General features: G+C 46.0%; 1 protein-coding gene across 1 annotated transcript; it reads right to left on the bottom strand.

The window, feature by feature from the left end:
- Window positions 1–1,139: 1,139 nt before the first annotated feature.
- MYL3 (myosin light chain 3) lies at window positions 1,140–21,370 on the bottom strand. The gene is made up of 7 exons (XM_036739035.1): window positions 21,030–21,370; window positions 10,441–10,468; window positions 9,718–9,867; window positions 8,148–8,321; window positions 3,245–3,322; window positions 2,856–2,900; window positions 1,140–2,057 (listed from the first exon to the last, which is right to left on the bottom strand). The coding sequence occupies exons 1-6, from the start codon at window positions 21,171–21,173 to the stop codon at window positions 2,872–2,874; spliced, it is 603 nt and encodes a 200-aa protein (XP_036594930.1). The 5' UTR covers window positions 21,174–21,370; the 3' UTR covers window positions 1,140–2,057; window positions 2,856–2,871.
- Window positions 21,371–27,137: the final 5,767 nt, after the last annotated feature.

Genomic DNA, 27,137 nt, shown 5'->3' with positions numbered 1-27,137 from the left:
CATGCTTGGAATACACTTTCCCCCATTTCTTCCTGTTGAAGTCCCTTTCTTCCTTTAAATCCTCAGTTAAGAGTCATGTCTTCCATGAAGCTGTAATGATTTTCAGGGTCATAGATTTAGAGGTAGAAGGATTCTTAGAAATCCTTGACTTTAACTACCTCATTTTACAAATGAGGCAAATGAGACCCAATAAGGTTAACTGGCTTGCCCAGGATCACACAGTGATCTGAGTGTCTGAGGTAGGATTTCCATCCAGAAGATTTTTTAAAAATGTAATGATAGTACTTATTATAAGGTCTTCTCTTCCTTCTTTTTTTCGAAAGGATAGTAGTTATCCGGGTAACCAGTGAAGGTACGCAAACCATCAAAAGTGGACTTTGAGGCTGTCTAAGAGTAAGCCTGGAACTGGAGAATGGGCAAATGAGCTTGGTCCAGGGCTCTGGAACAATCCCAGCTTGATGGACAATATTCTATCACAGGTGAGGGGAGCAGCAAGTGGGAACTTGGTGGGACCCTGAGGCATCACCCTTTATGTAGGCGTGGGGAACAATCTTAGGTCTGCAGGGATACAAACTGTCCTTCAGTATCCCATAATGAGACAAGGACACTTGGCATTCTAAGAAGTAGAGGGACGGTGACCTCGATGTCTAGACTCATGCCATAGGGTATTAACTCAGCCTGTAGGGATTCTAGGGCACAGAGTAATCACTAGGGCCATCCCAGGCCCAGGGGAAAGAGGTGAGTACTTAGAGCCCTGTCTGACTCCAAATTTCCTCCCTTCCCCACACTCCATGCTACCTTCCCTTCCCCCCAAGGCCTTAACCCCACCTCATCAGAATTACTATGTGTTTAGATCATGGACACAGGACTTTTGTTTCCAGAAATGGTCTATAAAAGTGCACTTATATTCCCTTGGAGGACTCTGTGTGCCTTTCTCTATCCCTCTTTCGGCATCATGAACAAGTTTATCATATTAGTGAGCCATTGACTTGAGTGGTCTAGAGAACTGGGTCATAAAGGGCTGGCACACAAGCTGGGGGGTTTTGGTATATGTGCAAGGAGGAAGAACGCTAGGTTCCTTCCTCTCCACTCTTCTGCTCTATGAACACTGCTTCATTCAACAAAAATAAAACAAGAACTAAAATGAATGAGGAAGCCCTTTAATGAAGGGGGGAGAGGGTGTCAGCAACCAGGGGGATGAAGGTAGCACCAAGAGGTAGAAGTGGGGTAGGGATGGGCAAAGGACCCTAGGACCCTGCTCCTTGGACTCTTCCATCAGGAACACACCCCTAAGAGCACAAAAACAGGGGCTATGCTACAGTCAGCAGCACTTCCCCCAAGCTATAGGGTGAACCCTGGGCTAGGAGTCAGAAGCCTTGGCTATCCAGCCTTGTGGCCTGGCTGGGGGGAGGCTTCTCTGTACCCCAAGAGGTCATTGGGAAGATTCTAACCCCTCCTCCCATGGCCCCTGACTTGGAACCAAAAGGTAGACCTTGGGGGTGGACTTGAATATATTATGTAAAAATGAAAATGAGAAAGGAAGGCAGGGTCATGGTCCTCATATCACAAAATTAGACTCTCCAAAGAGACCATGACCCACCTTCTTCACCCCTATTCCTGAGGCAATGTATGATGCATGTGGTAATGAAAGTGGCATGTGTGTGTGTGTGTGTGTGTGTGTGTGTGTGTGTGTGTGTGTGTGTATGAGTGAGATGGACAGACAGGCAAAAGCCACTTGGTTCCAGTTGCTTAGGAAACATCCAAACATCTCTTTCCTTCCTCCCATAATGCCCCACTCTTCACCTTCTCCACAGAAGCTACCATTGGACCATTGCAATTTTCAAAGAGGGCAGTCAAGTATTTCAGTTGAGTGCCCCCTTGAGAATTGTATTCTCCTTCCTTCACCCCACACCATGGACTCCATCCCATAGAAGTCAGCCTCCTCTTTCTTGGCCTTCCCACCACAAACCACCCAACCTTCATCCAAATGAGCATTCCCCACCACTTCAGGGGACTGGTTGAAGAAACACCTCCATCAGGTCCTCTATGGGGGCTTCCTGAAAGAAAAATTATTCATGAATTACAAAGGAGCAAGGTTATCAAGAGCCCAAGGGCAGAAATCTGGCCTGGGACCTTTTTTAGGAGAACTCCCTATTGTTTTGAAAGTCTCCTCAAACCACAGGATGGAGGCAGTACAGGCCTCATGGTGATTCCAGAGTCAACTGGCAAAGTCAAAGGTCAGCTGCTCTCCACAGCCCCATCCTGGAGATTCCAGGGACCAGGATACCCCGCTGTCTTTCTTTTCTTTTTTTTCTCTCTCTCTTCTTTCCTTCCATTCCTTCTTTATTTTTTCCTTTCTCTCTTTTCTTATATTTTGCCATATACATACATACATACATATATCTACATCTCTATCTATCTGTCTGTCTGTCTGTCTGTCTATCCCTAGCACATAGCACAGTGCCTGGAATATGGTAGGTACTTAATAAATTCTTATGGCCTAACTTCTTATTCCTTATTTCCTTCTTTTCTCTTTATTTTTCCTCTCTCTCTTCTCCCCCTTTCTCTCTTTCCTTCCTTCTTCTTTCTCTTTCTTTTTTCTTTCCTTCATTCCTTCCTTTCTTTCTCTTCCCTCCTTCTTTCCCTCCCTTTCTTCCTTCTTCCCATCATTACTTCTTTCCTCTCCTTCCTTCTCTTCTTTATCCAATCTCTTATAAAGGAAAATCATTGAAATCCAAATGCAGAGGGAGCCCTGACTTCTTCTCCCGGTCCAATTTCTGCCCCTGGGCACCTGAGACCCTCTCAGACTTTGGGACCTCTGCTGCCAGAGGTGAAAGGGGAGGAGGCAAGCTCACCTGAAGAGCTGACAGCTCAGCTGGCCATGATGTGCTTCACAAAAGCTAGAAAGAAGCCAAGAGTGGAGAATGGGTCAACACGTACATACATATGAGTGTGTGAGAGATGCATGCTGATGTGCCCCTCTCCCTCATCAGACTGGGATCTCATGGATGGGGGTGGGCGTGGGGTTAGGGTGGAGGTGGGGTAAGATGAGGTTTGTCTCCCCCTCAGACCAGGACTGTGGGGAGATGACTGGAAGGAGTTTGTTTTGCAAGGTCAACCCCTGAGACCGAGGAAGCCCGCAGCTCTTCTATAGCTCCCTTGTCTCCCCTGCAAGGGCGGGTCCCTAGAACACGAGCCCCTTGGCCCTTTGGGAGGAACCTCCCTCTCTGCCTCTGCCTCTCACCTTCATAGTTGATGCATCCGTTGGCATCTTCCTGTCCAGCCATCAGCTTCTCCACCTCATCTTCAGTCAGTCTCTCACCTAGAGGGGTTTAAGGGCAAGCCTGGAGTCCCACATGTTCTGTCTATGATACTCTCTGGCTGGAAAAGATCTCAGGAGGGCTCATCCATTCATTGGATCTCGGGAACCTAGATTAAGAACTAGAGGGAACTTTGGGAGGCAGTGTGGTTCAGTGGAAATAGCACTGGCTCCAGAATCAAAAGACTTGTGTTTAGATCCTGCCTCTGATGCTTGCTACCTGTATATCCTGGACAAATTACTTAACTTCCATGGGCATCAGTTTTCTTAACTGATGATGGGGATTGACTAGCCAGCTCAACCAGCCCATCAAGCTCCACAGCAAGGATCCTATGGGACCTCTAGTCCAGCCAGCCCCCTAGATAGATGAGGAAACCCGGGCCCAGAGAGGTTCATCGCTTGCCTAAGGGTCACACAGGAAATAAGTGGCAGAACCAGAATTTGAACCCAGGCTCTCTAACTCCAACTCCAGCATTCTTTCTACGGCACCGTTCCTTTCTCTAACCGCCATGCCTGGAGTACTCCAGCCTCCCCTCTGCCTTTGGAATCCCAAGCTCGCCTTTGGTGCCACCTCCTTCCTATGAGGGACTTTTCTGGATGCCCGCAGCTCCTCTCCTCCCCCATGAACCGAGTGCACAAGGCAGCCAGCTGTTCAAATCCTGCCTCAGACCTCTGTTTGCCTCAGTCTTCTCAGCTGTAAAATGGGGGTATAATGGCCCCTACTTCCCAGGGTCATTGTGAGGATCAAATGAAGTTATATTTGTAAAGTGCTTTACAAACCCAGAAAGCAGAATATAATACAGGACATTATCATGGTAGTACCTGTATATGTTATTTCTCTCCACAGAAAGTGAGCTCTTCAAGGGGAGGTATGGTTTTGTTTTTGTCTTTATGTTCCCAGCACCTAACGCATGAGCTGTGCTGACTAGTGAGGGTGTGCTAAGCACATGCAGGAAAGCTGATTGTTAAATTTTCGATGGGAGCATTTACGTCTCAGAAATAAGTAAATGCTGCCAATTACAACTTGATTTATTGTTTCGCTGTTTGTTTAGACTTAAGAAAGTGACAGAGAAAATATTAAACATGCAGATTAAACTTGAAACTTTGTCCTGTATATAGTTGGGGAGGGGTGGGGACAGCCGGTTGTTAAACATTTACCAGCGTACCCCTGATGCAAACGGTCACCGCTCCTTTCTGTGTATTGGCTCCCTCATCAATAATAATAAAATAATAACTAACATTAATATGGCCCTTCTTATACTCAAGGAACTGTACTTAGTGATTTAAATTATTCTCATTTTATTCTTACAACAGCCTTGGGAGGTGGGTGCTATTATAATCCCCATATTACAGATGAGAAAACTGAGGTTAAGTGACTCGTCCAGGGTCACACGGTTAGAAAGCATCAAGGCTGGATTTGAGCTCAGGTCTCCCTGATTCTAGGCCCAGGCCTGCTACCCAGTTGCCCTGTTAGAATATAAACTGCTTTAAAAAGACAATGACTGTTTCATTTTTTAATATATATTTAAGCCCATAGTGGGTTGTTTAATAAATCCATTCATTCATTCATTCATACAAGGCTATAGGCGAGTCATTTAATCCTATTTGCAAAATAGGAAAGCCAATAATACTTACGGTATCTACCATCCATGGATATTATGAGTAAAAGTGTTTTGTGAACCTTAAAATGTTCTGTAAATGTGAGACAATATTATCAAAATGCGAGGGGGCAGAGCACCAGCCCAGAAGTCAGGAGTTCAAATCCAGCCTTAGACACTTGACACACTTACTAGCTGTGTGACCTTGGGCAAGTCACTGAACCCCAATTGCCCTGCCTTCCCCCCTCCAAAAGAAAACTTGAGGCAGCTCTTTCAACTTTTGGACAGCCCTACTGGAATTCTGGCTTTTTGTCACTTTTGTCCGTTGCTCATCATTCTGCCCTCCCCCGCTCCCCGGGACTGTACAAAACAAATCTATTTTCTCTTCCACTTAAGGACACTCAGAGATAGCTTTCCTGTCTTCCCAGGTCTTCTCCTGTTTCAGCCTAACAAGATGCTAAGATGCCAAGATGTCCAGTTCCTTCATGGGGAATTCTGGTCATCTTTCCCTCCAGGTAGTTTATTTCAGGCTCTTTTTATTTAAAATATAGACTTGTAATTTTGTTCTTGTGAGGAAAAGCAAAGCTCACCAAGGCAGATCACCAACTGTCCTATGATTGTTTTGTCTTAGAGAGTTGCCTGGGGCACGAGAGGTTACTGGACTTGCCCAGAGCCACACAGCGTGTGTGACTTGAACTCAGGTCTTCCTACGTCTGGGGCGCCTCTTTCTACTTTGCCACAACATCCTTCAATTTATCAGCATCCCTCCTTAAGGGAGGCCTGGAACAGAACACAGGACTTCGGGTGTGACCTGACCAGGCAGAGGACAGCAGAAATCCTTTATTCTGAATGCTTTGTGTCTCTTAATATTAGATTTAAAAGAATCGAGCTAACTTTAATTATTAATTAGTCTCCATAATTAATTAGCCTTAATAATAATACTAGCTGACGTTCATATAGCATTTTAAAGATTATGAAGCACCTTACATATGAGATTCTCAAACACTTCTGGGAAGGAGAGAGCTGCTATTCTCATTTTACAGATAAAGAAACCAATGTTGAAAGGGGTTAAAGGATGGGCCCACGGTCACATAGCTATGAAGCATCTGGGGCAGGACTTGAACTCAGGTCTATCCTGGCTTCAAGCCCAGTACTTTATCCACTATGCCACCTGGCGGCCTAATGTAACACTGCCTTTAATACGACTCAAGATCATATTAATTATTTTGTTTGTCATATCGTATGATCGATTTATACTAAACTTATAATCCATTGAAGCCCTCAGTCCTTCAGGGCTAGGAAGACAGAGAAGATGTTCCAAGAGGAAAACCTCCCCACTGGGGCGCTCCGCTGCATTTTCACTCCTTATGTTGCCCCAGGTTGGTAGAGGGATGGGTTTAGTCATTAGATAATTGCATGCTAGTCATGTGACAAGAGTAGAAGGTCTTGAGATGGGGTCCCCGAATCCTGTAACGTGATCCTTCTGTAACTCCTAAGTTTGTACCTTCATATTTCTGCCTCTCATCCCTGATTGTTTCAAAACCCCATTTAAGACTTGGGTGTATAAGAGGAAAAGGGGACATATGTGGCAAGGCCACATTCTGGTGACAGCCCAAGAGAAAGTATAAAACAGGCACCAATCCCCTCAACCTTGGGCATTGTCGGAAGCTGGAATGAAGCACTGACACTCCCCTGGCCAAGTTGGGAAATTATAGCCTCCTGCGTTTTACCAACCACCAAGACTTTAGGCCTTCACTATAACAAACAGCTTCACTCAACATAAATCTCTGGAGGACGTGGTTAACAATAGGGGTGTACCAGGACAGACTTTTAAGTTTAATTTTTATCATTATCTTCTCCTTCACTTTGTTAAGTCTAGACAATCAATAAAACAGTAAGTCAAGCCCTGGCTGATTTCCGGCGTGTAAATATTCACAATGAAAATTTAACAATAGGCTCAAGCGATTGGCTCTCAAAAGCCGGTCCAGGCTGTTCTCAGCACATCTCTATGTAACAATATCAACTTATGGAACCAGGGAAGACGGGATGGTTGAGCTGTGGGGTCGGGAAGGCAGCAGCTGTGGTTATGAACCCCAAAGAGCCCCCGGCGGCGAGGGCTGCCCAGAAGGAGCACAGGAAAAGTGGAAGAAGGAAAGTGGTGGTGGAGACTCGTCTTCATAACTGTTAGCACTAGAGATCCATAGCATCAGCGGTAGGAAGGAGGAGACGGGTAAGACTTCATCCCAGCAACTGCAAGGGCCAGGTGTTCCTAGGGGTCTTCCCTTTCGTGTTTGCAGACGTATTTCCCCTGGGCTGCTGTGTGTGCCTGGGAAACTCTGGAATGAGCCTGACCGTGTATAGTAGCAAGGTGGTATCATTGAGAGGGCGCTAGACTTGAAGTTAGGAATCGAGTTCAAATCTTATTTGAGATACTAGTGTGTGCGTGTGTGCGCACGAGAGAGAGACAGAGACAGAGAGAGAGAGAGAGAGAGAGAGAGAGACAGAGAGAGACAGAGACAGAGAGAGAGACAGAGCGAGAGAGAGAGAGAGAGAGAGAGAGAGAGAGAGAGAGAGAGAGAGACCTGAGGCAAGTCACTTAAACTTCGCTTGCCTCAGTTTCTTCATCTGTCAGATGGGAATTATAATGGCTCCTACCTCCCAGGATTAAATGAGACAATAATTGTAAAGTGTATGGTGGCTGGCTCTTGGTAAGCGCTATACAAATGTTAGGCATTATAATGATCATCACCATCATCATCATCATCATCATCATTAGAGCACTGGACCTGATGTTAGGAAGACTTGAGTTCAAATCTTGCTTCAGACACTAGTTCTATGATTCCGTGCAATTCATTTAACCTCAGGCCGCATCTTCTGTTCTGTAAAATGAGGCTAATAACAGCGGCTACTTCACAGAGTTGTTGGGGAGATTAATGAGTGAAATGACATCTATAAATGCTGGCTATTTTTATGCCATCTAAAGTCCTCGGAGGTACGGAGGACATTGAAAAGATTGGCCGAAACATCTGTACCATAAGGTCAGAGAAAACTGTGTCCTTCACTTGAGGTCTTCCGTCTGTCCTAGGGCATCTCTGAGTTAGAGGTCAGGGGTCCCTGACATAATAACAGATAGGGTTCCAGGGAGATTCAGGCCTTTGCTTTATGTTCCCTGCTGGCCTGCATCTAGCCATGTTTCCCCAAGGGCCTCACGGGGGTAGGTAGAGACTTACCTAGGGTGGCCAGCACGTGGCGCAGCTCAGCGCCCATAACAGTTCCATTGCCTTCCTTGTCAAAGACCCTCAGCCCCTCCACGAAGTCCTCGAAAGTGCCAGTGTCCTTGCAGGTGGCAATATGTTGCAGCATGGGCAAGAAGGTTTCAAAATCCATCATTTTGGTGTTGAGCTCTGGGGACAGAGAAGGGAGATGGGAAAGTTAAAAGCAAACATGAGAACCATGCGCCATGCACACATACACACACGTACACACACACACACACACACACACACACACACACACACGTACACACACACACACATACGCACGCACACACACACACACACCTATCTCTGGACCAGACCCATTTGGGAAGGAGCAAGGCATGTCTTATAGGGGTTTGGATGAATTATGGGGAAGTATATTGGGATGTCCCCCAGTGGTGACATCACTTACCCTTGAAGCTAACATCCTCTTAGTCTATCTGCCTGGCCTTTGTTCCCTAAGGTCCTTGGGACCCTGTCATCTGCTCTAGCACTTTCCCTGCCAAAACCTAAGGTCTTCCTTTTGTCTGTCCCAATCACAGTGTGTGCTCCTGGAGGTCAGGGACCATCTCGATTTTCTATCTGTATAAGCTTAGCACAGTGCTTGACATACAGTAAGGCCCAATGAATGCTTTCCAGTACTGCTCTGTTTTACACGGTTGGAACCAACCATATGACTTTCCCTGCCTTAAATGACTTGATTATTCCCTATTGCCATTTGAGTAAAATTCAGGCTCCTTTGACTGACATTCAAGGTCCTCCACAATCTTGCACATACCTTCTGAAGACAACAATCCTGCTAACCCAAAGGAATGACTTTAATGGGAATTCTGGGGCAAGGATTAGAGAAAGTGGCAGATTGTTAGGTTACTTCAGACACTAATAATTACCCTAACCACTCCCCACAACCCCAGGGCCGGCTGAAGGGCGTAGCAGGTGTTCAAAAACATGGCAGCGCTTGGTTTAGTGACATGGTTTCATCACCACTGATCCCTTTGATCTTCTCTGTGCCTAAAATCACTGGTAGTGCAACTGTATGGCTCTCTACACAAGACCTCTCAAGGGCATCGCTCACAACGAAGCCCATACAGAAAGACCTCGAGGTGCATATAACCTTCTGCTCAATAGAATAAGGCTCTCAGTCTCTCTCTCTCTCTCTCTCTCTCTCTCTCTCTCTCTCTCTCTCTCTCTCTCTCCCTCCCTCCCTCCCTCCCTCCCTCCCTCTCTCTCTCCCTCTCCTTTAAAGCCAAAGGATTCTAGTCAAACAGTTAGGCTAGCACTAATTTCCAGGGGACGACCTATTTCATCCTGCTCATATGAGCTGACTGCAGGCAGCCCCAGCTTAGGAAACTGGTGCCCACCTTGAGGCTGTCATCTGTAGCTCCTACCTTCCCATTCCAATAGTGAGCTGCCCTGGCTTCCTCGCTGTGCTAACAACCTTGAACAGGGAGAAATTTTGAGGCAGGTAGGGCTTAGCAATAACACCTCTCACAGACTGCGGTTGCTGCTTTCTTTCCCTGCGAGTAGGTCTGAGGTCACTTACCTTCCTGCTTAGGCCTGCCCAGCACCCGAAGAACCTCAGCCTGGGTTGGGTTCTGACCCAGTGCTCTCATCACATCCCCACACTGCCCATATGTGATCTTCATCTCCATCTTGGGGGTCCGATCGAATAGAGAGAAGGCTTCTTTGAACTCTGGTGGGGTGGGGTGGAAACACCAGATGAGTCTGATGACATGGGGAGGGCTCAGAACATAGAATGAACCAGGAAGTGAATGTCCTCCTCTGATTCTTTGAAACCCATGGTTCCAGAGCAACTATTAATTTTGAGGTTAATTATGGTTAGTTTAGTACAATTTCCTGAAAGAGGTGGGGTCAGTGCCTTTCACCTCAGGCTGGGATTTCTATGGCAGTTAAAGGAGAGTGAAGGAGGAAGGTCTCTAAGGACAGGAGCTATGTTTCTCAGGTAAGATGGGAAATCCCCTGAAGGTAAGAGCCATGTTTTTCTCTCAGACTTGGGGCTCCCAGAGGGCAAGTGTCATACCTCTCTCCCTCAAATTAGGGACTCCTTAAAGGCAGGGGTCTTGTCTCCTCCTCAGACTGGGGGCTTCCAGAGGATGGGAGTTGTGTCATCTCTGGCATTAATAATGCCTGACTGGCATTGGGCAGTCACTGGATTGGGCATCCCACAGGGGCTGAGCAAGTTAGCCTATTAACTGACTAATAATCTGAGTACTAGATGAGGACAGAGGGGCCCAAAGCTACTCACCTTCTATCTGCTCTGGAGTGAACTCAATCTGGAATAGAAGACAGAAGAAAAGTTCTAATTGCTGCCCCTGGACTCTCAAAAGCCCCCTCAGCAGAGCCCAGTGAAGATAGATAGACAGCCCTGACACCCGAACTGAAGTCGTCTGTTCCATGTATGGAAAGATGCCTTGGAAATTCTTTTGGGGAACATTGTTGAGTATTATGACAAAACATTATTAAGTGAATGGTGATTATTCAAAGAAGGGTGACCGTAAAGAATCTCAGGACCTCTCATCCCTTCTGACAATTCCTTCTGAAGGAACTGGTTATCTTTAGCCTAGGAAGAGAAGACTTAGAGAGGACATAATCCCATAATCTTCAAGCCTTTTCAGGGCCATCGGGTAGAGGACAGATTAATCCTGTCTAGCTCAGAGAGCAGAACTAATAGTAAAGAGTGGTCATTGCAGAGAAGCAGATTTCAGTTGAAGGAAAAATTTCTAACAATTAGAACTCTCTCAGAATGCCTCAGCAGGTAGTGCCCCCTCACTGGTAGTCTTCAAGTAAAGTCTGCTACGTTGTAAAGGAGATCCTTGTTAGGGTACGGGGCCAGAGGATCATAGAATTAGAAATGTAAGAGACCATAGAGGTCATCTAGGCCAGCAGCCTCACTTTATGGGGGAGGAAACTGAAAAACAGAAAGATTGTGTCCCTTGGCACAAAACTCATAAATGTCTGAGGCAAAATTTGAACCCAAGTACTCCTGATTTTAAGTTGAATTCTCTGGCCATCATTGTATTATGCAGTCTCTGAGGATTTCTGAAGACTCAGCTCTGATTCTGTGAATCTCCTCCATACTCTTTCACTGTATTTTTTTCTTTAACATTTGACTGATGTATGAGACCTACCCTCCAGGAGTTATGTGGCCATGAGGGTTGGACTTTTATTCTGGGGATGCTTTTTTGGAGTGGACATGGAAGATCAGAGTCCCTGCCACCAAGGGCAATGGTCAACTCATGAAGCTGCCTTAGCATTCCCTCCTCCCTAACTGCAAGGATGAACTCCCCACTCCCAGGGATTAATCCCGGTTTCCTCAAATATGGAGAGAAGAAAGATGACCCCATTCAATCAGTGTGTATGTGTGAGTGTGTTGCTATGGGATAGGGAAGGAGAGCAGTGAGGCATTTATGGCTCTTTCCCCAGACAGGTCCCTCAGTCATCACCGGCTCTGTCCCCCAGCAACTGACACACACCCAGCCCCACTCACAGGGAGCTCAGTGTCTCAGACAGGCACGCTGAGCTGAGTTAGACCAACCACACCATGGAAACTCTAAACTGGGCTATGAATGGATAGGAATGTCCCATACTGGCCACAAGGGCCTCTTTGGTGGGGTGGAGTTGGGGAGCTGGGGGAAGAAGTGCAGATTGGAGAAATGGGTCTATCTCTACCATCAATCCCCACGCACACAGAGAAACTAAGGATAGCTTGAGCTCCTCAACAACATGAGAAAGTCTCCGAGAGGAAGAGGGATATCTCCCCTGCCTCATTTTTAAATTTCATTTTAACAGTCGATGAAGGCATACTAGAAAGATTTGGAATCAGTTCTGCTCTTCCTTTCTGTATGGCCATGAGCAAATCCCCTCTTTCTTCATTTCCTTCATCTGCAAAATGAGGGGGTCAGATTAGGTATTCTCTAAGGCTCCTCCTGCTTTTAAAATTCTATTATTCCCTGACCCTGATTCACCCACAACATGGAACTCTGAAGTAGCACTTTGATTGAGTCCCTTCCTCCCCATCCTCTGCCTCGAGCTCTTAGCCATTGGCTCGGGGCCCTCAGAGCAGACTGTCCCTCTATCCCAGATAGACAGAGGCGGAGCTGCTATGTATGGACGAGTAGAGCAGGCCTGGAATGAGCAAAGGACGGTAGATAACTCCCCACAACATCTCTCCTTCATTCCTGGCAGCTTCTTGCAGCCCTAATATCCCAGCATCCTTCATAGCATCGAACCCAAATCTCTTTTGCTTCCCCAGTCTCATGCTTTACTGATCTGTGAGCTCTTCGAGGGCTGAGTAACTGATCTTTGTATCTCCCACAGTGTCTAACACAAGATTCACAAGAGACAGCATGGTTAACTTGGTGGGCCTTGTGTCAGGCTGGGTTTGGAACCCAATACACACTTCCTAGCAAACTATTTCATCTCTCAGGGGCCTCAACTTTCTCATCTGTAAGATAGGAATATTATACTACCCATCTCCACAGGGGTATATAGATAAGGTTATAAAAGTGAGCTTTTGTTATGAGAGTCAAAAAGCGTCAGAGATGGGAGACACCCTGGAGACTGTCTAGTCAAAGCCCTTCACCTAACCGATGAAGAAACTGAGGCCGGGAAAGAGGTCAGAGAACCAGCATGGGAGACAAACCTAGGTCTTCACATTCTAGGGTTCTTCCAACCACACCAAGTTGACGAGGAGAAATAGTCCACCTTCAACAGCACAAGTGCCCTCTAGAATTGCCCAGGTCCACCACTCCTGCCCTTCTCCCATGACTGACCAGGGAAGAGAGGAAAGAGTCACCCTAGCTGCTCTCACTGATTTTTTTCTCTCCTCCCTCCCAAATCCTCACCACCCTCCACTGGAGCTGTGGAAGCAGCCAGATCCCTAGCTCTGACGGTCACAGAGAGAGAGAGAGATTTACGAGGTGTGAGCTGGATCATCGCCTGCCTGGCCCCACTGTGCCCGGGCACCCATCAGGGCAGGCCTGCAGCTGGTGCTTTTGATGCTATTTTCTCCCTCAGAGAAGGCAACCACAAACAGGCCCAGGGTGTAAGTCATCATTTCCCACTGCGAGCCGTATGTTCCAGGTCTAAACTGAGACCAGAGGGAGGGGGAGTGAGAGAGTGAAAGAATCTGTGAGAGACTGAGTGTGTGTCAGAGAGACAAGGAAGACAGACAGGGAGAGAGATAGGGATAGGAGAGACAGAGAGGCAGATATAGAGAAAGACAGAGTGAGGGAGAAATACATAAAGACAGAAAAGGCAGAGAGGGAGAGAGATGGGGAGAGATAGGGATAGAAGGAGAAATATACAGAAAGACAGAATGAGGAATAAATATACAAAGACAGAGGCATAGAATGAGGGAGAGGGAAAGTGACAGAGAAAGAAAGAGAGGAAGAAGAAGAAGAAGAAGAAGAAGAAGAAGAAGAAGAAGAAGAAGAAGAAGAAGAAGAAGAAGAAGAAGAAGAAGAAGAAGAAGAAGAAGAAGAAGAAGAAGAAGAAGAAGGAGGAGGAGGAGGAGGAGGAGGAGGAGGAGGAGGAGGAGGAGGAGGAAGAGAAGGAGGAGGGGGAGAGGGTTGTGTGTGTATATAACTATTGGGGTATACAGAAACAACAGAAAAAAAACATTATAATCTCCTGCCTCAGACTTAGTGGAGGTATGAGAGAGGAACGGCAATGAGTCTGAGGCTAAGATGTTGCCCTGTGTACTCCCCTGACGTGGGGGTGGGAGCTGCCAGTGGGAAATATAATCATTTTCCTCAGAGCCCCTCCCCACCTAATTCCAAATAATCCTCCACTTATGGTCTGGGAGGGGGAAGTCATAACAGAGGAAGGGGCCCTCTGAACCTGGGAGGGTGGGCAGGTCTCCATTCTCTGGAGGAAGCAGACTGCCATCGTGAATCTCGATCTTGTCTATTCCTTGGTCATTTCCTTCATTTCTGGATTCTGACCCTGGTTGGGGCCTAGGTTGCCTGCACACAGTACCCTATTGCACCACCCCACACTTGAGCTCCCTCCCCCAAAGCCTGAGCTAACTAACCCTCGATGAGCTAGAGTTGGGTTGTGAGGGCCAGCCATAGAGGGCCGGGATGGGCGAGATGCAGCTTCACAAAAGCCCAGTTTTGAAATAGCAATAATAATAATAACTTACATTTACATAGGAAGATTAAGGTTAATCATAGCCCATGAGGCAGGTACCATGAGTGTTTTTATCTCACTGAGGGGCAGTGAAAAGCAGTGAGAAGACATTTGATTTGGAGTCAGAAGATTTGGGTTCAAATCTCGGTTCTGCTGCTGATTAGCCATGTCACTGAATGGCTTACTCCTCACTCTTGTGGCCTTCTCAAGCCCGATGAAAACCCTAGGCCCTGTCCCTTCCAGCTTTGAAGTCCTTGGTTTCTATGGATGCTCAGTTCCTTGGCAGAACATGGGACAGAAAGAAAGCTGTGTGAGGTGAGAGCCCAAAGCAGTTTGTCTGATAAGTCTCGAGAAAGAGGATGGGCTCTGGAGTCAGAGAACCTGAGTTCAAATCCAGCCCTTGTGTGTGACCTCAGATGAGTCACTTAACTTCCCCCGGGCTCTCATTTTTCTCACCCAAACACTGAGGAGGCTGGATGAAGTTAGTCTCTTCCAGTTCTAAATCAACCAGCCCCTTTCTCCTCATGCCCATTGTGGGCTCCCTCTAAGACTCATGCCCACCATGCCTTAGTGAAAGTTTGTGGGAGAAGAGAGACTGGGACAGGTGAGGAAAGAGGGATGGGGGACAAGAGATAGCCTTCCTGGGCCTCAGTTTCCTCACCTGTAAATGGAGAAGCATGGACTAAATGGCTTTGTTCTAAAACCTAAGAATCTACGGTCCATTTTGTAGAAGAAACTGAGACTCAGAGTGAGCAGATAAAGGGCCCCCCGATTTGCATTCTAGTGCTCAGCCCCCTCGAGGCTAAGGGGACCTCTGAGAACCTATCAATCTCCACCCCATCCCCCACTCTCTGCCTATCTCCAAACCATGTACTTTATTTTTATCTCAGCTCCCTCGGCCTCTCTATATCCTATACTAGGGTCCCTGGGGGTCGGGGCCGGAGGAGGGGCTGTTGTCCAGAAAGCGTTCCAGGTCTATTTTTGGATGCATCATAGGAAATGTGACCTTGGCCACTTCAGCTGTGATAACCTCCATGGCCAGCCTCGAATGGCCTTGTAGGCTACGCTGGTAGGTAATTTCTGAGTATTGGAATAGAACCAGGGAATCGGAGAATGTTAGAGGTGTGCAGGGGGATGATAGAATGCCATCAAAAGCCAGAAAAATTCCATTCCGCACAGAATAGAGAAGCATCTGCCATAGATCACATAGGTAGTGAATAGTAGAACCAAGATTTGAACCCAGGACCTCAGACTACAGATCCATTTCAAATCCTGTCTCTAGCACTCACTATCACTGCCTATGTGACCTTGGGTGAATCACTTCTCTCCTCTGTATGGAATGGAATTCATCTAGTCATGGAGAGGGGCCAGAGACTTGTTCATGAAAATAGTCTATGAAGACATAGCAAATCTGGGCTATGGGGCAGTAGAACAAATACCCATCCTCTTTTGAAGCACACTTATTATTAATATCATACTGGTCCTCAGTTTCCTCATTTGCAAAAAGAGGGCTTTGGAATAGAAGACCTCCAAGTTCCCTGCCAGCTCTGAGTCTATGATCCAGCCTTAAAGGGTCTTTCTTTGCTGGTCTGCTCCTAAACAAATTTGTCTTATAGCAAGTTAATAGCTGAGTCCACCTGGCATTGTAAGAGGATATTAATAACTCACTCATACCCAGCACTTTTCTCACATCAGCCCTGGAGGTAAGTAGTTCCAGTGTCATTATCCCTGTTTTATAGATCAGTTAATCGACTTACCCATAATCCCAGGGCTAATACCTGAAGTGAAATTCAAACTTAGGGCTGCTGACACCACCAAGTCCAGGGCTCTAACCACTAACCCGTACTGTCTCTCAACTGTCTTCCCCAACCCTGGGCCTCATTGTCACAATCTATAAAATGAGGGGATTAGATTAGATTGCCTCAGAGGGTCCTTCCAGCTCTAGCTCTATGATCCCATGGTGCTATGTGGGCACCAGGCCATGGAAGAAGAGGGGTTTATCTCTGTCACAGTCAAGGTCTGACGCCCTGTCTGCCCAAGGTCAATGATATCTGTCAACGCTCTAGACACATACTAAGGCCTCTCGAGGTCTCTCCCGCCCAACCCAACTTTGCAGGCTGCTGACATTTCCTCTTCTCCTACGATTGCTTCCCAAGGACTGTGTGAGAAATAGCTAGGAGAGAGCAAGATGATGATGGTGGTGGTGGTGGTGGTGGTGATAACTTACATTTATATAATGCCTACTGTGTGCTAGGCACTCAATAAATATTATCTCATTGGACCCATACAACAACCCTGAAAGGGTTCTAATTCTGCTTGAGTTGAACAAGAATTCCTTTCACACCATCCTCAATAAGTGATCATCCAGCCTTTGTTGGAAGAATTCTAGTGAATGCTACCTAATAATGCCTACCACCAAATAGGGCAGCCCACCTTAGTCTTTTCTACATAGAACAAAGGTCTGCTTCTCTGAAACTTCTACCCTTTGGTCCTATAAGATTCTGCCCTCTGGTGCCAAGCAGAACTAATCTAATCCTTCTTTTACATGGCAACCACACTTGCTAGCTGTGTGACCTTGGGCAAATCACTTAACCCCGATTGCCCTGCCTACCCCCCTCCAAAATAAAAAAAACCAACCTAATATATGGCAGCCACATGATAACGTTATCTGTTGGCCAACACTCTTTTTCAAACAAGGCTAGATTGGTTCTCAGTCAATAGGCCTGGAGGAACTGCCCCGGGGCCATCTTGATTTCAGCATAAGGTACTAGATGACAGACAGAGAGGTGAAGCTAGAAATGGAAATCTGGAGGGAGACAGAGTGAGAGCGACAGAGAGAGAGAGAGAGAGAGAGAGAGAGAGAGAGAGAGAGAGAGAGAGAGGGAGGGAGAGACAGAGAGAGAAACAGAGAGACAGAGACAGAGAGAAGCAGATTCAGAGACAGAAACTGAGAAAGAACTAGAACTAGAGATGATGGAGATGTAGAGATAGAGAGTGAGACAGATGGAGATATAGAGATGTAGATAACAATAGAACTAGAAACAGAGAGAAAGAGATAGAAGGTGAGAGAGAGAAAGAGAGATGATAGAGACGGAGATAAATAAATACATATGTGTGTATGACTAGAGAGGTCAGTCAGTTGTGTGGTGACAAAGTGCTCCATAGATGCTACTTTTATTATCATTAATTATCATTACTAATACCTCCACAGTGGGCCGAGCGCGGGATCTGGAGTCAGGAAGACCAGACCTCAGGAAGACCTCTGACTTTTATTAGCTGGGTGACCATAGGCAAATCACCTCCCCAAGACTCAGTTTCCCATTTGTAGAGTGGGGGCTTAAATACCAGTAATACCTCACAAACAAGCTCACATTCATAAAGCACTCTGGGAGCTCAAAAGCACTTTACGAATGTTATTTATCCATCATCTGCGCCCTCATCATCTGTGCAAGTGATTGAAAGGTACCTTTCCCCCCCCTGGGCTTGGACTGTGAAATGGAATAAAGGGAAATGTTCGTGAGGTGGGCAAGACAGGACACAGCTAGGAAGGTGGCCAAGGCTCAGAAGGGGGTTGGGGAGGGGCCTGAGGGTAGGGGTGGGGTACCAACCTCAGCCAAGGACACTTTCAGACATTGCCCCCACTCCCACCCCCACCATGTGCTAGACGATCAGTCGTGCCGCTATGTGTAATGCCAGAGCCCTAAAGTCACATCCCCAGCGTGGACCTGGACCCACCTACCTCGTCCTATTAACCATTTAGAGCATGGGTTCTTAGGCTTTTTTTGGGTCATGGACCTTTTTGGCAGTCTGGTAAAACCTATGAACCCCTTCTTAGAAAATATTTTTTAACTAGTAAAAATAAAACATATGGAATTACAAAGGAAACCAACTGTTTTGAAATTAGAATAATTATTCAAGATAATAATTATACTGAAGCAAAAAAAATTCTTATCCAAGCTCATTGACCCCAAGTTAAGAACTCCTGCTTTAGAGAAAAGGAAACTTTAGGACTAGGGCTAAAAATCAGGAAGAATTTCCCACCACAGGGAAGGGAGGAAGGCTCATCATGGTAATCCTAGGAGAATCCCCCTGTTACTTAACTGTTCCAGTGTCTCCCCAACCAGACTGGGAGGAACTGCATCTTCACAAAAACTTACTGGCTCAAGTAACCCTGTGGTCCTGGCCCAGTTGCTTAGCCTCTCTTTGCCTCAGTTTCCTCAACTGTAAAGTGGGAATAATGACAGCACCCACCCTGCAGGCTTGTTGTGAGGATCCAATAAAGTAAAAATTGTCAAGCGCTTAGCACGGTGCCTGGCACATGTCAGGTCCTTTTTGTGGTTCAGTCACGTCTGACTCTTCGAAGCCCCATTTGGGGTTTTCTTGGCAGAGATACTGGAGGGGTTCACCGTTTCCTCCTCCGGCTCATTTTACAGATGGGGAAACTGAGGCAAGCAGGGCCAAGTGACTTGCCCAAGGTTACAGAGCCAGCAAGTGTCCGAGGCCAGATTTGAACTCATGGAGAGGTGTCTTCCTGACTCCACACCCAGTACTCTATCCACGCTCCAACTAGCTGCCCATAACAGGTATAATAACAGCTGAGCTTGATACAGCAGCCATGTGCCTGATGACCTAAATAGGTAAATACCTACCATAGGTATGTAACTACTAAGTACTAACTACTTGGCAGGCTTGAAGCATGATAAAAATGTAAATTATGGATTGACTGAAGCATTAATCCCAACCACCTCATGCTCGAATGGGATCATTCTTATTATCTTGCCTCTGCTAGAAGACATGCAGTGTGAGAAAAAGCACAAATTCTTCCGGTAACCAATTTCGCTTTGAGATCGTTCTCATTTTCAGGGAGTTTTTTTTGTTTGTTTGTTTGTTTGTTTTTTTATGGCATTGAAATCTGCCCTCCCCTTCACTTCCACCCAATGCTCCTAATTAGTTACTACCCTCTGAGGTCAAGCAAAACGAGTCTAATCCCTTTGAAATACAGCAATCACATTCCCCTGAGTCTTCCCTTCCCCAAGCTTAGAGATCCCCATTTCCTTCAACTAATCCTCACAATATTTACTTATCAGAATAGAGAGTTGTACACATGGCTAAGGTAAATGTTGCCAACTTCCTAATTTTTTGCTCATTCCCAGTCCCCAGCATGGGCAGAATCCCTCCTATCCACTAGAATTGTGTTTTGTTTTGTTTTTCTGGTCATGTCTGACTTTTAGTGATCCCATTTGGGGTTTTCTCCACAAAGATACTGGAGTGGTTTGCCATTTCCCTCTCCAGTTCATTTTACAGATGAGGAAACTAGGCAGACAGGGTTAAGTGACTTGCCCAGGGTCACACAGCTAGTAACTCTCTGAGGCCAAATTTGAACTAATGAAGATGTGTCTTCCTTACTCCAGGGCCAGTGCTGTATCCACTGTTCCACCTAGCTGCCCTCCCCTAGAGTTAGAATCAGAGAAAGAAGCCCAGGGTGAAAGATCATCCCATCTGTCTCCTTGCTCTTGGTATACCCGAGAGGCTGGCTAGCATAGTGGAAAGAGACCAGATTTGGAACTGGACAACATAGATTCAAATCCCAATTCTGCTAATTGTATCTTGTGGCCTGAGGCAAGTCACTGGATGTTTGTAGGGAGTTGGATCTCTAAATTTCCTTCTAGGATTGTCTCTATGATACCACTTCGCTATACTGAGTGCCCACCCCCATCTCTCCTTTTAATCTCAAAAAAAATTTTTTAACCCTTCAGGGAAGATTCTAATTAGCATCTACCTTTAATTCCTCTAGCTTCACTTTCCATGAATATGCTTAATATTAAATTGCTTTCCTCCTTCTTGAGCCACAGCTAGACTTTCTTTCATGTGGGACAAAAATAGTTGAGGTTTTTTTGGGGGAGGGGGCAGGGATTATCAGGATGGGGACAGTGGCAGTAGGTACACAAGGTGTGCTGGCACAGAGGACTATCCAGCCACAGAGAACAGGAGAAGGGGCAGCCCAGCTCATAAAGGGTTTCACCCTCATTAGGGAGGGGTTGGGGAGAAAGTGGGCCCGGGAGAGGGGTGCCACAGGGGACGGTGGCCCGGGGTCAGGTGATGGAACGGGATCACACCATGGCAAATTGAATGGAAAACTAGGTGTGAGGTTTGGCAACTGAAGTGTCTGGAAGGAAGGGGGCCCCTTCCCACCTCAGCATATCTGGACAAAGTGCTGGTCACCCCATCCTAGTTACGTTTTGCCTTCTCCCTTAGTAGGAACAAAAAAAAATGATCGCAGGACTTGAAGCTGGAGGAAATTTTAAAGACCACCTAATCTACTCACCTAGTTTTACAGTTAAGAAAATTGACACTCAGTGATCTGCCCAAAGTCACACAGAAATTAGATGGTAGAATTGGGATTTGAACCCAGATTTTCCGCTTGCAAACCCAGTATTCTTTTCGCTACAGTTAAATACCCAGCGTGCTACACCTCTGTCTTCCAACTCTGATACTGCCAGCCCCTCCCCCCGCCAGGAAATTCGTATTTTGCCATGCTCCTCGTACCACCCCCTCAGTGACGCAGCCCCCCAGTCTCTACTCTATCTCCCAGGCTCTCGCCTTGCAGAAGTCTAGCCTAACTCCATTCAATCTTGTCCCTCTTTTGAATTTCAGAAGTCCTCCAGGGCTGACTCTAGTCTGACCCCCAGGGAAGAGACCTACTTTGATCTTGGAGGCATCAAACTCGACTTCCTTGCGGGGCTCAGGCTGAGGAGCTGGAGCTGGAGCTGGAGCTGGAGCTGGGGCTGCTGCCTTGGGGGCAGCCTTTGCCTCATCCTTCTTTGGGTCAGGCTTCTTGGGAGCCATGGAGAGGGGCTGGTGAGGCAAAGAAGAGGGAGGTAGGAGAGTGAGCCCAGGGAGAACAAAGCAGAGGAAGGAAAGGCTCAGGGGAGCTGAGGCAGTGCTAGACTCGGGTCAAATTCAGGGTCTTTATCTCCAGCCGTGATTGCCCCTCCCCAAGTCACTAGTGTCTCCCCCGCCCTTCATCCTCCCCACCCCCACCCCCAGTGGAGGTTGGGGGAGCCTTACAATAGGGACAGGGCTATAAAAGGAGAAGAAGCCAGGGGACCAGTGGCTATTTTGGAGCTGATGTAGACAGCATTGTTCAGAGTTGGCACATCTGAGGAATGGGAGGTTGTTGGGGAGGGGGGGAGGTGAGACACAGTGTGAAGGTTACAGGTCCCTCTGGCTCTCCATTTCTGGCTTATGTGGAGGAGGATTAATGACATTTCTCTCCTGCCACCTGGCTCTTCACACTCCAAAGGGAAAAGAGGGAGGAGAGAGGAGAGAGAATAAAGGAAGGGAAAGTAAGGAGTAAATAGAAAGGAAAGAAAGAAAGAAGACTAGAAAAGGAAGGAGGGAGAATCAAAAAAAGGAGGGAGAGTGGAGGAGGAAGAAGGGACACTAGAAAAGGAAGGAGGGAGAATCAAAGAAGGAGGGAGAGTAGAGGAGGGAGAAGAGAGGAGAGAGTAAAAATGGAAAAGGGAGACTAGACAAGGGAGGGAGGAGAATCAAAGAATGGAGAGAATGGTGGAAAGAAAGTAAGAAGGGAATACGCAAGAGGGAGAATGAAGGAAGAAGAGAGAGTGGAGGAGGAAGAAGGAAGGAAGAAGAACAGGGAAAGGAGGAGGTAGAGTGGAGGGAGAAGAGAGGAGAGAGCGAAAATGGAAAATGGAGACTAGAAAAGGGAGGAGGAAGAATCAAAGAAGGGGGATAGTGGTGGAAAGAAAGCAAGAAGGGAAGAGGGAGAATAGGAAGAAGGGAAAGTGGAGAAGAGAGAATGGAAGAAGGAGAACAAGGAAAGGAGGAGGTAGAGTGGAGGAAGGAGAAAAGAGGAAGAAAGGAGAGTGGAGGAGGGAGGAGGAAGAACAAGGAAGGAGAAGGTAGACAGTGGTCAGATAGGGAGAAGAAGAACCAAGAAGAGAGTGATGTCATGAAAATCCAGAGAAGAAAAAGTATGCCAGAAAAGAGGATAATCAACTTTGAGAGAGGGCAGGGGGAAGAGACAGAGAGAGAGACAGAGTCAGAGAGAGACAGAGAGAATCTACGCCCTCCCTTTCTCTAGGCATCACTTCCATTACTTCTGCACTCTTTAATCCAGCCAAACTTGGCTTTTCCCTTTTCCTCATACACAACCTAGCCTGTCTCCATGACTTTGCACTTTCCATTCCCCATGCCTGGAATGCCCTCCCTCCTTAACTCTACTTCGTAGAGTTCCTCTCTTCCTTTAAAATGCACCTTCTGCTTGAAGCCTTTCCTGGTTTCTCCCAATTACTAATGACATCCTTCCCAAATTACTATGTATGTAACTGCTTTGTAAAGAGTGCCAGACCCGGAGTCAGGAAGACATATCTTTGTAAGTCTGAATTTGGTTTCAGAGAGTTATTACCTGTGTGACCTTGGGCAAGTCACTTAACCCTGTTTGCCTCAGTTTCCTCATCTGTAAAATGAGTTGTAGAAGGAAATGGCAAACCACTGTAGTATCTCTGCCGAGAAAACCCCAAATGGGGCCACAAAGGGTCGGACACTGCCAAAACTAATCAACAAAAACAAAATATACTTGTATTTATTTCTTTTCTTTATGCTGTATATATCTATATGTATACTTGTTGTCTCTGCTGTTACGATGTAAGCACCTTATAAGTAGGGATTATTTCATTCTTGGTATTTGTATCTCACTCGGGCTAAAAAGCAGAATCCAGCAACGTCTTTAATAATAAACACACTTGAAACATAAAGATTCACACAGAGTAAAGATAAGGGGCAAGAGCAAAATCTATTGTGCTTCAGGTGAATTAAAAAAAAACAGGGATAAACAAGATTTCACACAAGGGTATAGTAAAAATAGACATGATAAAAAGGGATAAGTGGAAAGATTACATTATGTTTAAAGGTTCCACAGATAACAAATGAATGTTAATGTTTAATATATGTGCCAAATAGCATAGCATCATATACTTAAAGGAAAAGATAACCAAATTGAAGAGAGAAAGAGTAAAATTATGATAGTGGCGGATCTCAATGTATCCCTTCCAGATATGGAAAACTCTAATAAAAATATAAACAATAAGTAAGTTAAGGATCAAGTAGAATTTTAGAAAAATCAGTAGTGATGCATCTCTGGTGATTACTGATAACGGAAAGGAATCTGCATTTTCTCAGTTATTTGATTAGGGCATAAACAACAACAGAATGGCAGAAATATTAACCACATCCTTTACCGGAATGCAATAAAAATTATATGCTTATATCTCTAGCACCTAGTCCAGTGCCTGGCACATGGTAGGTTCTTAATAAATAGTTATTATTGATTATGGTGCCATACTGGGTAGCTCTGTGATACCCCACCTTCAACCAGTCTGAAGTTTGCCTGGGAGATTCATAAAAACCCCAAGTTGTAAGAGGAAGCTTAGGAAGTTCCTTAGCCAGCCCAGAAAACACCTCTGAGCTTCCTGATGGAACAGGGTGGTAGCCAGACCAGCCGACTCTTGAGCCTAGAGGCAGAAGAACTGGGTTTCCTTTGGCAGGCAATCCAAAGAATTATCTTTCCTTTATCTATTCAAGGAAGTAATTTTCTAAACTTCTTCCTAGAAGTCCTAAAGGACTTTCATGAACTCTCATACATCAAGGAGGGTCAGGCAGTGGGTAGAGTACAGGCTTTGGAATCAGACAACTTGGATTTGGAATTCAGTTCTGCTATTTACTACCTGACTGAGCTTGGGGAAATCATTTCCCTTTTCTGAGCCTCAGCTTTCTACTCCATAAAATGAACAGGTTCAATTAGATGACCTCTAAAGGTCTTTTTCCAGTTCTCAATCTAGTAACCCTATGAACTGGTTATCAGGACTATATAAAGGTTGCAGCATTAACCTGGACCAGTCCTAGGGGGAGCTGACACTAGAGAGAAACCAAAACTCTTCAAATGATAGATTTGTACTAGGGTATTTTCACTGCTCCCTTTGTGTAGACTGTATATGTCTGTAAATCTGAATCACAAAAGAGTCAAAATATCCCCAAGGCTAGCAAAAAGTGCTGTTAATACTCCTTTGAAGAGAGGCTTCTTAACAACTGTAAAGAAACAGAAAACTAACAGATAAAATTTCTGCAGAGAATTAGCAGATGCTATTATAGCTGAGGAATCAGCCTTAGATGATATCAAGAGCTCTGCGTGGCAAGAGCAAGTGGCAGATTCAGAGGTAGAGGGGTTTTCCAACTAGGAAGCAGCCTTGGGAGTATAAGCTACCCAGGTTATGAGTATTTCCCCTCCCACTAGAGGTATGAGAATCTGTGTGCATGTTGTGAGCAGAGAGGAAAGGAATCTTGTTATTTACCTTGCTATTTTGTACAATTAAATTGTCGTTGTTTTGAGTTAAAGTGTCTAGTTTAAAAAAAGAAAAGAAACACTAGATGGAGACTCATAAGCTATCGTATTGAATAGATGGTAACTCAAAGAGTGCCTTAAACCATTGCTTTCAGGAGCTCCCATTTGAAGGGGTTCAGGATACAGAACCATGAGAGCTCCCAACAGGCTTCATTGTGAGAGAAGTAACACTGTCACTGGAGGTGTCTAAGTAAAGACTGGGTGACACCTGCCTTCCTCCTCGGCTCGTGAATTCCTAATGCACTTATCACATAATGTTGTAGTAACCGTAGATCTGGAGTTCTTGACTTGGTGTCCGTGAAACTTGTATTTCAATATAATTCATTTCCTTTGTAAGTGTATGCATTTTCTTTTAAGCATTTAAAAATATTTATATTGAGAAGTGGCTCCATATGCTTCACCAAACTGTCAAAGGGATCCATTACACAGAAGTAATTAAGAACCCCTTCTCTAGGGGCAAGCCGAGTCCCCCCCCAAATCAGATCCCCTCCCAAATACTCTTTTATCCTCCTGTAAAATATATGACCGGTCTTTGGGGAATCATGTGCTCTTTGGCCATTAAGCAGGTGGCTCTCCATTACTAAAGACTGGATATAGCAGAGAGAGAGGCAGGAGAAGGGACTACTAGAAGGTGGAGATCCCCTCAACCTCCCCACCCATGTCCCATTCAGCTCTTCCCCTCCCCCCTCCACTAAGTGGGGTTCAAAAGGATTTCAGAGCACCATCTTGCAAACATGTTGGGTTGGCATAGGCTGGGCCATGCCTGCTGCACAGCACATGTGTTGAGGGAAGGTGGAAGGGAGCAGAGAGTACCATCTAAGGTTATTTTTAAATCATCCTGGGCCTTTGAAAGAAACCTCACACATGGCCCCCACTACAGCTCACAGCCTGCTGGTGCCCTACAAAGCTTTCCTGGGAGGTACCATCTGGCTCCCTCATAGTGGGCAGAGGCCCCCTCTGGGGCAGGCCCCTCAGAGAATGAACTTCTCGAGGATAGTGTCATCATGGCCCCATGAAAATAGCTTAGGGAGGAGTATGTGGATGGGGTGTGACTGGGGGGGGGGCCAGGGGGTCCAGCAGCATTTCTGAGATCACTTAGTATACCTAAGGGAGTGGGGTCAGAAAGAACCTGGATTCTGAAGTCTGCTGCTTACTATCTGTGTGACCTTAGGCGTCCTCTTCCTTGTCCTCACTTGTAAAATAAGTAGGCTGGACTAGTGCTCTAAAGTCTAATCTCAGACTATGGATCTCTAAGGACAAAGGCTACATCTCCCTCTCAAATGAAAGGCCCCAAATGTCAGACAGCCATCTATACCATAGACTACCACTTCCTTGGGAGTGAAGATTGAATTTTTCTCCCAGCAACCCAAGGGGATAGTGAAGAGTAAGGGGTAGAGTATAAGACACAGAATCAGAAAGATCTGGGTTTAAATTCCATCTCAGACACTTAATAGCTGTGTAACCTTGGGCATGTGGGCTAACTTGCCCATGCCTCTGTTTCCTCATCTGTAAAATGAGGAGGCAGGATTTGACGATTTCTAAGGTCCTTTCTAAATCTAAAGCTACAATTCCATCATCCCTACCTCTCCTGCCATGTGCTTTCCATCCCTCCAGCAGCTCTCAGTAGGGGCTGGGGGTGCCTGTGATGGAGGTGGTGGGGGGAGATTTAAGCACTTTGAAGCCTCAGCGTGACAGAAACACAGGCTCTGGCACAAGCTCTCTCTACATAATGCCTGATCATCCAGATGAAAATGGAAAAATGTCCTCCATCATCTGGATGTTTGTACTACAGGCCCCTCGACATCTGGAAATGTGACAGCATCTGGACGATAGGCTGAGTTTTTCACTTTTCTATCCAAAGATAGTGTTGACAGGGAAAAAGAGGCACGCACCCAGAAAGAAAGAAACACGAGGGGGAAAAAAGAGACAAAGACAGAGGGAGAGAGGGAGAGAGAGAAAGAGAGAGAGAGACAGAGACAGAGAGACAGAGAGAGACAGAGACAGAGAGAGACAGAGACAGAGAGACAGAGACAGAGAGAGAGACAGAGACAGAGAGAGAAGCAGAGAGAGAGACATTGATAAAAAAAATAATAATAACAATTCCTATTTCTACAAAATGCTAAAAGACACATAAAAGGGACAGGACCTAGGATTTCGAGGATATGGGGAATTCTTGGAAAAGTGCAGGTGAGCACTTTCTCTGAAACTTATAGTTTTAGAACCGTCTAGAGCACTTGGGGAAATGACTTGTCCAAGGTCACACAGCCAGTATGTGTTAGAGCTAGAACTTCCCAGCTCAGAGGCCAGCTCTCTATCCTATTCTCACATGGAGACAGAGAAAGACAAAAAGGCACAGAGACAGAGATGAAAATCACAGAGGGAGGTCTCCC

Source organism: Trichosurus vulpecula, chromosome 9, assembly GCF_011100635.1.
Source record: "Trichosurus vulpecula isolate mTriVul1 chromosome 9, mTriVul1.pri, whole genome shotgun sequence".
NCBI lineage: Eukaryota > Metazoa > Chordata > Mammalia > Diprotodontia > Phalangeridae > Trichosurus > Trichosurus vulpecula.
This window is presented reverse-complemented; position numbering and strand designations above follow the sequence as displayed.